The sequence below is a fragment of the Coenobita brevimanus genome, chromosome 65 (assembly GCF_032717465.1).
Source record: "Coenobita brevimanus isolate Jiangsu-jjx chromosome 65, ASM3271746v2, whole genome shotgun sequence".
NCBI classification, from domain to species: domain Eukaryota; kingdom Metazoa; phylum Arthropoda; class Malacostraca; order Decapoda; family Coenobitidae; genus Coenobita; species Coenobita brevimanus.
Window position 1 is genome coordinate 45,454,406 of NC_137018.1, and position 13,403 is coordinate 45,467,808.

General features: G+C 41.2%; 1 protein-coding gene across 1 annotated transcript in view; it reads left to right on the forward strand.

The window, feature by feature from the left end:
* Dbp45A (putative ATP-dependent RNA helicase Dbp45A) overlaps positions 1-13,403 on the forward strand; it is a 40,025-nt gene that overhangs the window by 4,175 nt on the left and 22,447 nt on the right. Inside the window, exons 2-4 of the mRNA XM_080276607.1 lie at positions 5,755-5,948; positions 7,116-7,294; positions 12,210-12,375. Of these exons, the coding sequence (XP_080132733.1) occupies positions 5,755-5,948; positions 7,116-7,294; positions 12,210-12,375 (539 nt within the window). The remainder of the gene's footprint in view (positions 1-5,754; positions 5,949-7,115; positions 7,295-12,209; positions 12,376-13,403) is intronic.

A 13,403-nucleotide genomic window follows, 5' to 3' on the forward strand; every position in this document is an offset into this window, starting at 1 on the left:
AGGGTAAATGCAGATAAAACAAAAGTGATGATATCTAGGGTTGGTGGCGGTACTGTCAAAGACGAGGGAAAGTGGCCATGTGCAGTTTGCCACAAGGACGTGGGAAGTACAGTAATTCCATCTTGTGCAGTGTTTGTGATAATGGGTGCACAAGAGATGTAGTGGTATCAGAGGTAGACTGCAAGATAATGCTGCTTTTATATACACGGCGTGTTGGGGAGAGCAGGTGGAGATTGTCAGGTGTGGAAAGATTGAACTTGTTGGTGAATCTCTTGAGTGTGTGGAAGAGTTTTGTTATTTGGGAGACATGTTGTGTGCTGGAGGTGGGGCTGGAGCTAGCTCTGTGGCTAGGGTGAGAAGTGGTTGGAAGAAGTTCAGGGAGCTGTTGCCTCTCCTGACTTTGAGAGGACTCTCCTTTAGTGGCCACTGGCCACAATCAAGCAACAAACCTCCTCCATGTCACCCTGTCCCCTGCCATTTCACTGCCCTGCTCCCAGCTAACACCTCCCTCTCTCATATACTTCTCCACTCCATCCCTCCATCTCATCCTTGGCCTCCCCCTCCCTCTCCCCCCTCCACCTCATTCACATACACTCTCCTTGTTAGTCTCTCTCCATCCTCTCCATATGACCAAACCACCTCAGTGTGTTTCTCCTAACGCTTCCTATCACATCAACATCCACATTACAACGATCCTTCACTTCCTCATTTGTCAGTCTGTCTCTCCATGTAACTCCACATGCTCCTTTCAAATAACTCATTTCCACTGCTCACACTCTTGACTTCTGTCCCATCAACAAAATCCAAGCTTCACTTCCATATATTAGAGTTGGTATCACAATACTGTCATGTACAGTACCCTTGCGTCCAACACGGTAATATTGTCATGCACGGGTTCCATGTTGGACCAAAAACGTGTTGGACAAACAACAGAGCTTTTAGGGAAAAATGAATTATGTCAGCAACCCTAGAAAAAGTCACCCTATATACCTACCATATACCTTTACATATATTGGTACTACTGTAATTATAATAAATGGTGCTGTACTATGAATGATAACTAACCTTTTAGGATAGTGTTGGTGGGCTTGCTGGGAATGGAAGGTGGTATCTGAGGCTGTAGGTAGTCCTACTGGGTCCCCGGAGGATGGCTGCTGGCGTCACTAGCAGGTAATGGCTGCTGCTCCTCAACCTCCCTCATAAATCCTGCGAAATCACTCTTAGAATCACTATCCACATCCGTGGAAAGTCCTGCTTCTGCCTGTCCTAGCACCGTAAGCCTTCACTGCTGCCAGGATCTAGTCTTGTTTTTTAAATATGGTCCTCATGCTGGCTTCATTCACGTCGTAGGCCTTGGCGATGTCCACTTTCCTCTCCCTTTTCTTCTTCCTCTCGATGATTTCTAGCTTGGTGGCCTGAGGGAGGTGCCGCCGCTTCTTGGGGTTCTCAGAAGGCTTCCTAGGCATCGTGGGCAGGATAAAATGCAGTTGCAAGGGCAGAAAATACAGTGAGAAAAAAGCATCTTCCAATGCGAATTATGCGACTGAGTGGCACTGTGGTGGGAGAAATTTAAACAAAACATCACGTGAGAGCAGAAGCATTTTTGATTGGGTGACATCACGATCACATCATGATAGCGGGTGGGGGAGGCAACTTGATCAGAAGTTTTGATTGGCTGTCAGCATCACAGGAACGTCCAGTATGACTGTGTTGGACCCGGGGTTGATCGTGCTAGAGGCAACTCTGCGAATTTCGCCCACTTCTCGGAGCTCCGTGTGTGTTATGCTAATGCACCCATGTTACAGTAATTAAATTGTATTAAATCATACTAATTTTTTGCTCTTCGTGATGGACGCAAATCATGCTGGACAAACGCGTGTTGGACGCGAGGGTACTGTAGTAACTTTTTCACTCGTGGAAGTTCAAGCAGAGGAGTAAAAAAGGGCTGCGAAGCGGAGGGGAAGGGAAACAAAGGCTGATGTTGCCAGTTTTACTTTTGTCCGTATTTTCACGACGTTTTATTTAATGATTCACTATAGATATACAATAGCATGTGTAATTTATTACAAAAATCATTAAAACATATTTAAATCCAATATCCACAGCCTAATAAATTATTAGGCTGTCAACAGAGGAGCTAGTTGGAGAAGAACAAGGGGGATTTAGGAAGGGAAAAGGGTGTGTAGATCAGATATTTGTTCTAAGATGTTTAGTGGAGAAGTATCTAGAGAAGGGAAGGAAAGTGTTCGCTGCCTTCATGGACTTGGAGAAAGCTTATGACAGAATAGATAGGAAAGGTATGTGGAAGGTATTAAGAATATATGGAGTGGAGGGGAAATTGTTGAGTGCTGTGAAGAGTATGTACGAGGGAGCTAGGGCTACGGTGCGAGTGGATGGTGAGCTGAGTGAGTTCTTTGATCTCAATGTGGGACTGAAACAGGGGTGTGTAATGTCTCCATGGCTGTTTAATATATATATGGATGGGGTCGTAAAGGAGGTACAAGGTAGGGCAGTGGATGTGGGGGTGGCCCTAATGAATGAGGGTGAGATTTGGAAGCTTCCGGTGTTGCTGTTTGCTGATGATACAGTATTGTTGAGTGAAGATGAATGGGAGTTGCAAGGTTTGGTGAATGAATTTGGGACAGTGTGTAGGAGGAGGAAGCTGAAAGTTAATGTAAACAAAAGTAAAGTTATGGTGTTTGAGAGGAATGAAGTCACAGAGTGTGCAGTGAGGTTGGATGGTGAGGATATGGAGAATGTGAGTGCATTCAAGTACTTGGGTAGTGTGATGAGTAAGGATGGAACTTTGGGGGATGAAGTACGTGAAAGGGTACAGCTGGGAAGGAAGGTTGTTGGCACACTGAAAGCAGTGATGAGAAATAGGGAGGTGAGTATGGAAGTTAAGAAGTCACTGCATGATGGTATTGTGATCCCTACCCTGACGTATGGAAGCGAGGCGTGGACCTTGCAAGAGGGGAACAAGTCAAGAGTGAAAGCAGTGGAAATGAGTTACTTGAGAGGAGCATGTGGAGTGACATGGAGGGACAGGTTGACGAATGAAGAAGTGAAGGAACGTTGTGGGGTAGATGTGGATGTGGTTGAGAAGATTAGGAGAAATACACTGAGGTGGTTTGGACATGTGGAGAGGATGGAGAATGAAAGACTGACTAAGAGGGTGTATGTAGGTGAGGTGGAGGGAGGGAGAGGGAGGGGTAGACTGAGGATGAGGTGGAGGGATGGAGTTGAGAGGTATATGAGGGAGGGGGAGGTGAGTTGGGGGGAGGGGAGTCAAATGGTGGGTGACAGAGTGACTTGGAGGCGTTTTGTCTGCGGCCACCCTTTGCGGGATTAGGGCGTCGGGCTATAGATAGATAGAATAGGATATTGGATTTAAATATTTTTTAATGATTTTTGTAAGGAATTCCATATGCTACTCTTAATTAATAATGTATTTTTAATTTATTATTATTCACTGTTAGTAATAATTTAAAAATATTAAAATACATTATCTCTGTCGAAGCATTTTAAGAAATGCTACTACCCTCCTTCCCCCCTGCCTCCCCCCAGCAGAACCCGCGTGACCCGCGAGAGCTTTCCCCAACCCTTGTCCAGACATACGGGAAGCTAACAAGACCACATGTCCCTTGGATTGCACAGTGCACAAGCCACAGGACAAGTGCGCAAGCCAGGTGCGGAAGTGCAAATTTAGTTGTACAAGTGCAAATTGCATTTTCATGTGCGAAAGTGCAATATTGCGCATGGTCTCGAGCGGTGCGCAATGCGCAAACGATATCCACCGGAGCACAATGGTGCGCAATTGCACTTTGCGCAAGTGTTTGTGCACCTGCCCAACACTGTGTATATATATATATATATATATATATATATATATATATATATGAGGCCCCATGTGCAAGAGTATACCCATGCGCCATTTTGTAAAAGTGGCAGAAATTGCATTTAAAGTTTTTACAACTTTGAAGAACGATACCGTAAAAACTATCATACCTAGGATAATGGCGTTTTAGTGGTAGGTGGTGGCGACCATCATCCACTCACCTTGATGTAGTGCTGCCTACTTCTTCCTTAGCCTTTATCATTCTTTTTCTGTGCCTGCCCTCCTCTCTTCCTATTTCTCCCATCTTTTCTGTCACTACTTGTTGCTATTCTTTCCGTTACAGGTGGCTTTACATTAAGTGACAAGCCAAATGGTTTCTGTAAGCCAAGAAACCATTTACAACACTGGGTGGTAACCATATAACCAAACCATACGTGCTCCCTACATGTCAAATGGGTTGGTGGAGGGTTAGTGCCCCTCCCTGTAAAACAAATAACTCGTAGTCAAATGGCCACCCCGTACGGGATTATGGCATCTGGTAATAGATAGATAGATAGACAGATAATGGCATTTACATCATTTTAAAGTTGATTGTAAACTTTTTAGTAAAGGTACTATTGTTTTTACCCTCCAGAAAAACAAAAAAAATCTACATGTTAGCATATAATGCTGCTACTTTTATGCGTAAACTGGTACTGCAGGCCAGTGGCTAGTGAGTTCCTTTATGTTGTAAGATGAAGTTGAATGTCTGTAGAGTGGTTGGTTATGAATTTGCCTGGTTGTTGTCATAAAAAGTAAGTTTTATAAATTTTTCAAAAAAATGATTAATATGCAGCATTTTTTTTTTTTTTTTTTTTTTTTTTTTTTTTTTTTCCTGGTCCTCATTGTTCTGTGTTTTTATGTGAACAATAGACACATTACATCTGTTAAATGCAATAACAAACAAAATAACACCAATAATACTGGGAATAATGATGTTTTACATTAATAATCTTGTTAATGAATACAGTGGTTGCTGCAATAAAAAATACATAGCGGCGAAAAGCGCTTGATAAAGGGTGACGATGTAAACCCAGTGTTATTTCTATGGCTTTTCGCCCTTATGACTTGGGTCATACATCACATCCACCAAGTCCACATGAAAGTACATATTCTGAGGGACTGTGGGATAGTAGTATTATCTCAATTTTCGACAAGGTGGCGCATGGGTATACTGTTGCACACAGACCCCATATATATTCAGTATATATATAAACAGTACATCCCCCTAGTATGCGCCTATATGGGCGGCAGAGGACTTCGCGTACTAGGAATTCGCATACTGTGAATAAATAAACTTATGGGAAAAATTACATATGGGCGGCACCCCTCTTCATGGACAACCCTTGAGATGCCTTTCAGACCTAAGTATTGTACTGCACAGGGAAACTATCTAAGACATATTACCTGAGATAAAGTAAACCTACAAGATTATGGCTTTACTAGGTAAATCACTGGTGGTAGGTGGTGGCGACCATCATCCACTCACTTGATGTAGTGCTGCCTACTTCTTCCTTAGCCTTTATCATTCTTTTTCTGTGCCTGCCCTCCTCTCTTCCTATATCTCCCACCTTTCCTGTCACTACTTATTGCTTTTCTTTCCTTTACAGGTGTCTTTACATTGAGTGACAAGCCAAATGGTTTCCTGTAAGCCAAGAAACCATTTACAACCAACCCATATGTGCTCCCTACGTGTCAACAAGTGGGTTGGTGGAGGGTTAGTGCTCCTCCCCATATATATATATATATATATATATATATAAAACATATTGCTGTCCTTTGGACTGACACAATGCAGAAGTCTTATGAATAGAAAGTTCTTGTTAATCAAGTTTGAAATTGTGAGCCGTTCATCATAGTTTTTTACTTCTTTACAGAAATCAAGCAGCCAACACCCATTCAGTTTCACTGTATCCAGCCAGCACTTGAAGGCCGTGATGTCATTGGAGCTGCTAAAACTGGTTCAGGGAAGACATTAGCTTTTGTCTTACCAATCTTGCAGAAGCTCTCCATTGATCCATATGGTGTATTCGCCCTGGTTCTTACCCCCACCAGAGAGCTTGCGTTCCAGGTATAGGTCTATGAATCTTTGCATTGTAGTTAGCAGGTTACATGTGATTATAATATAGTATTGGAGAAAATTCATTATAATTAAACTGTCTAGAATACTGCGTTGTGTAGTTTAAAGAGTGCATTCTTCATCCCTTGTTTATAGCTGCTGATCGTTAAACTTGCTTACCGTACCTTGGGCAGTATACTGTGTGCACAGCACTGCATCTCAGTCAAAGAAACCTAACAGTCATCATGACAGTACTGTAACTGGACATCTGTTTTCTAGTCTATGAACCTACAGCTCATGTATTCAGTGAACAGAAGGTTATAACTGATATGATAATGCTGTAATAGTGTTCTATCACTAGGTTTGCTGTGTCCATCGCAATACATCACAGCATGGAGACATTGTACCTCAGTAACAAGACACCTTTGCCTGTTTAACGTCATGTATATAATAGGGGTAGTGTAAAGATGAAGCCAATTGATTTTCATAGTTTTAGGTCCCCACTAGTACATCACAACCTGTGGATGCCAAATCTCAGTAACTGGATCTTTTGCTCTGTGACTTTGCACACAAATTAGGCTCATGATAAAAAAAAAAAAAAAGGCCAAGTGATTTTTAAGGTGGTCCCACCCACCCCTGACACATTGTTTTTGGATGGTGTATTTCAGTTTCCAGGCCACCCTGTGGCATGGAATTTTACTTGCACAATAGTCCTGTGATAAAGACTAAGCCCATTGATTTAGCAGATCTTCATCTCCTCCTCCCCTCCATAATACATCACAATTTGTGGATGCCATAATAAGCTGCTTGTGTAACCCTACACACATAATAGAGTTATGGTAAGATTATGGTAAAGGCAAAGTCTATTCAGTAGTCAAGACTCAAAATCCTCTCCCCACCCTTCTCCAACATCACATAATGGGCCTACAGTTAAGACCAGACCTCTTGATTTTGAGGGATCTAACCTCCTCACACAACTTGCAGACACCTTTCTTCAGAAGCTGGGCCACCTCTGGTTTAGTCACTTCACAAACACAGTAGGCTGTAGCAACACCCCAGCTTTAATTTCCAAGGTTCTTGGCTACCCACTCTTTAGTATTGGGGGTGGTATTGTAATATTATTATCACCGAACTAATATGTGCAGTTAGTTTATTGCAGCCTGATATTTTAATTTGTAGATTGCTGACCAGTTTCGAGGTGTTGGGGCACCCATGTCACTGCGACTGAGTGTGGTGGTGGGAGGCCTCGACCGTGTGGCGCAGGGGCTGGAACTCAGCAAGTCACCACATATAATTGTTGCTACACCTGGCCGTCTGGCCGATATCCTAGAGACATCACCTGAGCTCACCCTCAAAAAGTAGGATGTATTAAATGTTGACATGATGTATTATGCAGGCTTTACTTAAGGTAGTTGATGAGTTGGGAATGGAGAAGTAATCTAATGTGAAAATATGTGTTTGTATGAAATGGTAAGCTCATCTCTTCATATCACATGGCACAGTGGAATTATGCAAATGTAAATCCATATACTGCTGGTATTGCTGTGTGCAGTATTTCCATTATGTATTGATTTTCACCAACTCATCCATTTTTGAGACTTATTTCATCATCATTTTTATCCTAACCATGTTTCATGCTACATGGAGTGGATAGGTTCCATGTCCTTGTAAACTTGTACTGGAAATTTGGCCAAGCAAATGTATTGAATCAAAATTCATTTCAAATTCAGTAACATGAATGGTAATGCACTGAAGTAATTATGCTCTCAAGAGACTGCCAGTTGATATGGATCCCTCTTGCATTTAGGGATTATTCAAATCTTAATTCTTGGCTCTGTCTCACAGAGAAACCATCCAGACAAAAATGTACTTCATAGTACTTGTGGGAGAGAGCCATTAGAGCTATTCTTGATGTATTAAACTGATAAGATTGGTCACTAATATGATGAGTTTTCCAAAACAGATCCAGGTTTGGTATAAGCTCTGTTTATTGGTGGTAGTAATACTAGAGCAACCCTGGTCTATCTGGCCAAGTAACCCTATCAACCAAAGGCAAGCAGTCACCTCCCACAGAGCCATCCTGAGCTGTGAACCAGTGTTCCCTTGCGGTGAACAGTGTGTCTCCACAGTGCGGTACAAGGAAGAGTATGAAGGTTTGGCTCTTGAATGAATGCAGCATTTACACCTCTTCACTCAGTTAATAGGGGCACCATAGTAGGCTCCCTGTCACCTCATTATTTGGTTGTATGGTTACTATCCATTATTGTAAGTGGTTTCCTGGGTTACAGGAAACCATTTAGCTTGTCATGCAGTGTAGAGTCACCTAAGGAAGAAGTAGGCATTACTACAGCAGGTGAGTGAATGATGTTTGCCACCATCATCTGTGTATTGGTGGTAGTAATACATACTGTAGTAGTAGAGGTAGTAGAGTAAGCCCTGTCTATATGGCCAAGGACACCCATCAACCACAGGCAATCAATTGCCCCTGCAGGGCTTTCCCACGCAGTGAACTGATGTTCCCTCATAGTGGACAGCACCTTCCCACAGAAGGTGCAGGGAAGAGTGTGGAGGTTTGGTTCTTAGATGGAAGTTGCATTTGCATTTTTCTACCCAGTTAACTGGGGCAACATAGTAGAGTTCACATCACCCCACTGTTTGGTTCTGAGGTTACCACATGGTTTTGTTAATGGTCTCCTGGGTTACAGGAAACTGTTAGGCTTGTCACTCAGTATAGATTTATCTAAAGAAAATGTTGACAGCACTGCAAGTAAGTGGATGATGGTTGCCACCACCTACCACTGAGATATATAAAAAATTCTTACAAGCGTTTGGGGATTTTGTTCAGCCATGGCACTGTCCTATTGATCCTATGGATATCGCTTATATTCCTTAGCTGACTCGGTTCTATTGCACTCACTCTTGATTTTTTTTCTCAAACCAAAGTCACAAATCTATGTTAATATCAGCACTGACACACCTTCATGCTGGCTTCTTGCAGCATCTATACATAGTTCCCTATTGTATTTTAAGACTTTTACAACACCAGCCATTGCATTTCCTGAAATAATTCTGCACTGCATTTCCCCTCCACATTTACCTTTTTTTTTTTTTTTTTTTTTTTTTTTTTTTCACCACTGCCACAAGATACTGACACTGTTCTACCAGCTCATATCTCTCCATTCACCACTGCCTAATACAGAATCACCTCTGAACAGTGATCACTTGACTCATACAGTATTTACCTTTACTGTAGACTCTCACTATATCAGACTACTGGTAACTGGGGGAAGCCTGGTTTAACAAAACTGAAAGTTCAATAAATTTGAGGATCACCCTCCCCAGGTGTGAATTCAAGAACATGATTGAAAATAAATTACTACAGTATCATATTTTAGTTGTGTATGTGAGCACTATACCCATTTTACACTAACTTGGCCCGTAATTTTGCCCCATTGCAGCTTATTTCACATCCTTGTCATAGCACTTCATGACTATTACAGTATTACTGTACTATAATCTGTTGTTGCAATCATGATGGGGAGGGGGCAATTTTAGGCCAGGTTGGATTAAAAAAATAGGAAACACATGTATTGTAACCTGTATTGCCCCATTTGCAGTTGACAGTGTTTTAAACTTCAACTAATTTTGATTACTCACTGTATAAACTGAATTATCTAAATATTACCAGATATATCCATGTAGCTTAACACTCCCCCAGTGCTTCTTCAGAACCCATGGTATTTGACTCCATATCCACACAGTTGAGTAACCTTAACCTTACCCTTAGTGCCGAAATTACCATTTTGGGTGATTTTAACGTACATGATGTAGAATGGTTATTGCACTCTGCCAGGACTGATGATACTGGTCTAGAGTGAGAGCTGTTTGCAGAATCAATTAATCTCACACAGTTGGTAAAGCAGCCAACCAGAATACCAGATACGCTTGACCATATTGCCTATCTTTTGGATCTCTTCCTGACCAGTAATCCAGATCAATACATGGCAGAAGTACTGTCACCACTTGGATGGATCCTCCGACCAGTCATATCAAAGGCTTATTAGTCGGCTTCCCCTAAACCTTCCTGTTCTGAACCTGTCAGGGTGACCCGATGGCACTTTGATGGGGTAAACTGTGATGGATTTAGAAATTATTTTACTGACAGTCCATGGCAGTCTTTCTTCTCTAGTGATACCAGGTCTACAAAGTCCCACATTAATGACTTATTACTAACTGGTATGGATAATCATACCAAGTCAGTAGTTCACTAAAAGATCGAACTCTCCAAAATAGTTTGATAGCAGTTGTACCAGAGCAATGGCCCAAAAGCAATTAGGATATAACTGTTACTGAAAATAAAAAACATCTGAATCACTTTGTTAATTTAAAATTGCTAGAAACCATGCAAAGGCAGTAATAAATTGCACTGAATCAGACTTTTTTCAAAATCAAGCATCAAAACTACTTAACAGTCCTAATGACAGTAGAATATTCTGGTCATTTCTCAGTTCTTTCAATAATAACTTTAACAGGATATCACCCATTCCCCCACTAAAATCTTCAGATGGTAACATTACAAATTACCTGTGTGGTAAAGCGAATATCCTTGCCAGCGCATTTGGCAGAAATTCTACATAAGAGGATGTCAGCCAGAATGTCCCTGTACTAGAACTTGACTCTCCCATAATTGCTCCACAGAAAATACAGACTAGATACATAAAATTCATCCTAGACAATTTACCAACCAGCAAAGCTCCAGGCCCAGATGGAATTCCTCCAATTGTTTTGAAAAAGTGCTCCGCAGAACTTTCCTGTGTTCTAGCTAAATTATTCAGACTATACATACATACTTCTTCATTCCCAAATTCATGGAAAGAAGCCAGTATCCACCCAATTCCAAAGAAAGGAAGTTCTTCTGACCCCTCTGATTACAGACTAATAGCTGGTTCCTCTGATTTTCTCATATCTCAGCGACAGGAAAATAAGAATAAAGGTAGACAAGGTAGATTCCAATTTCCACTCAATAAGCACCAGCGTGCCACAAGGATCAGTTCTGGCGCCAACCCTATTCCTAGTTCATATTAATGATCTCTTATCTGTCACCCACAATCCCATCCATTCATATGCAAATGACTCAGCACTTCACAGTTCATTCACACTCAAACACTCATTCACAAAGTTTATTATCTTTGACTCTTAACTCAGTGCAGCCATCTCCATAAATCAAGACTTACTGAAGATCACTGAATGGAGACAAAATAACCTTGTCTCATTTAATGCTAGTAAAACCAAATGTATACAATTTTCTAGTAGACAGATACTGCCAGATTCGTATATTATCTTCAGTGCTACTAATATTCCTATCTCCCAAAGTATTGAAATTCTTGGTGTTTTGCTTAACAATGCCCTCAGCTGGACCTTCCATGTCAGATCACGTGCTAAAACTGCCTCAAAGAAACTTAGATTGTTGTACAGAGTCTGTAACTGCATCACTGACGAGCAGTCAGATATAATTTTATAAGAATCATGTGTGGTCTCAGCTAGAGTATTGCTCACCCTTGTGGAATGGGTGTGGAGAGGTTGCACTAAAACAACTAGACAAAATGCAGAACTCGGCTGTTGGAATCATTAATAGCCTTGCTATTACAAATAAACTACCTCCCGTATAGATAAAAAGGAATGTTACCTCTCTTGCATTATTTTACATATATTTTTATGGCAAATGCTCAGATGAAATTTCATCCATTGTGCCACTTCTCCATGCCTTCCATCATGCTGCATGGGCATCTGGTAGTGCTCATGACTGGAATGTCACGCAGCCATGTTACAGAACTTCTGCCTATCAGAAATCTTTTATTCCCCGAACTGCATCTCTCTGGAACTCTCTTCCCAAGAGTTGTTTCCCCCCAAACATCAAACTACAGCTGTTCAGGTCCAACTGTTACAGATTTTTTTATGAATGGAGGATGCCAGTAATCTGGTGTATGGATTGCTTTTTTATTCATCTGTTTTTCCATCCTCTGTTTTTTTTTTTTTTTTTTTTTTTTTTTTTTTACGTGCTTGAATGTGGAAGCCTTGTTCATCTGATGGCAGTCTTTTTTGTTGCATGGTCTCCATGCAGCATCTCTGGCCATTCTTCAAACTATGAGGCCATTTTGTAGGACCTCATCCAAGGCCTTGAGGTACTTTCACTACCAATATGGAAATTGCTTACAACATTCAGCTAAATGTGATTCATGAATGATTATACTTTCTTCCATTGTGTATATTCAGGATCAAGTTTTTGGTCCTTGATGAAGCCGATCGTCTTATGGATGGGAGATTTGACAACCAGTTGCGCACTATCTGGACTGCTCTGCCAGAGAAGAGGCAGACACTCATGTTCTCAGCGACCATCACAGACAGACTGCAGCGAATGAAAGAGGTTGCAAAGTCTGAGGTATAGATACAGTCCAGTATTATAAGTTGTTTCACTTTCTAGTACACTTAGAGTTTTGTTCATAAAACTGTTATGAATGAGTTGATTTTCTCTGTGTAAGTGCATCGTCTATGACAAAATGGGGAATTTCATAGGTGGGCACATGCACCAAAAGGATTATTTGTTCTCTTCGATAAGGAGAGTATATTTTCACCTTTGTTTGTTTGTTAGTTTGTTTGTCTGTTAGCAGGATTACTCTAAAAGAGATTTTGACCAAATTTGGTAGGTAGGTAGCTCATGTCCTAGGGTGCAGTTAGTTAACTTTTGGGACCGATCTGGATCATATTTACAGATTCTGGATCTGGAAAACTTTTTCTGTGAAACCCTAATCATTGATGAGAAAACCTAATCCATTATGAAGAGTGGATTGGAAATTACATTGACCGTGTCGGAGAGATGTGCTATACTGAGTGCCCCTCTAGTTTGGACCTATTTTCATATATATCCATATCAGCTTGTATGATTATATTTAGTGCCAGAAGGAAAAACAATCCCTAAATATTTTTATTACATGAATAAAAGAGTGCAGATATGAAAATAATAGTTATATTGGGTTTGCATTATTTGCACCTCATTGGTTTTTAGCACAACCTGCCAGTAAGGTCAGTATCATCCATCCATTAGAGTACTAGCATTGCCCATCAACAGCATAGGGGCTGAGTTCGAGGCAACTCAATCCAGGCATTGAACATGAGTGACCAGTTGCGTTTCCCTGAGCGGCATCATGACACCCCAGTCACTCCTCAGATTGGCCACATCCAGGCAGAGCGCTGTAACTTACAAGACTATTAGGCTTTAAAAAGTTGTATTAGGTCATCTGGGATAAATGCACTACATTAGTACACAGCACGAGGGCCCATCCTTGATCTCCAGGTATGCATCAAATAACTTTCCCATATAAAGGGGAAAGTGCTCAGAGTGACAAAGAAAAGTGAGTATCAGATTAATGTTAATAACCAACTTGCTCCCACATTTAGCAGCATGCCAGT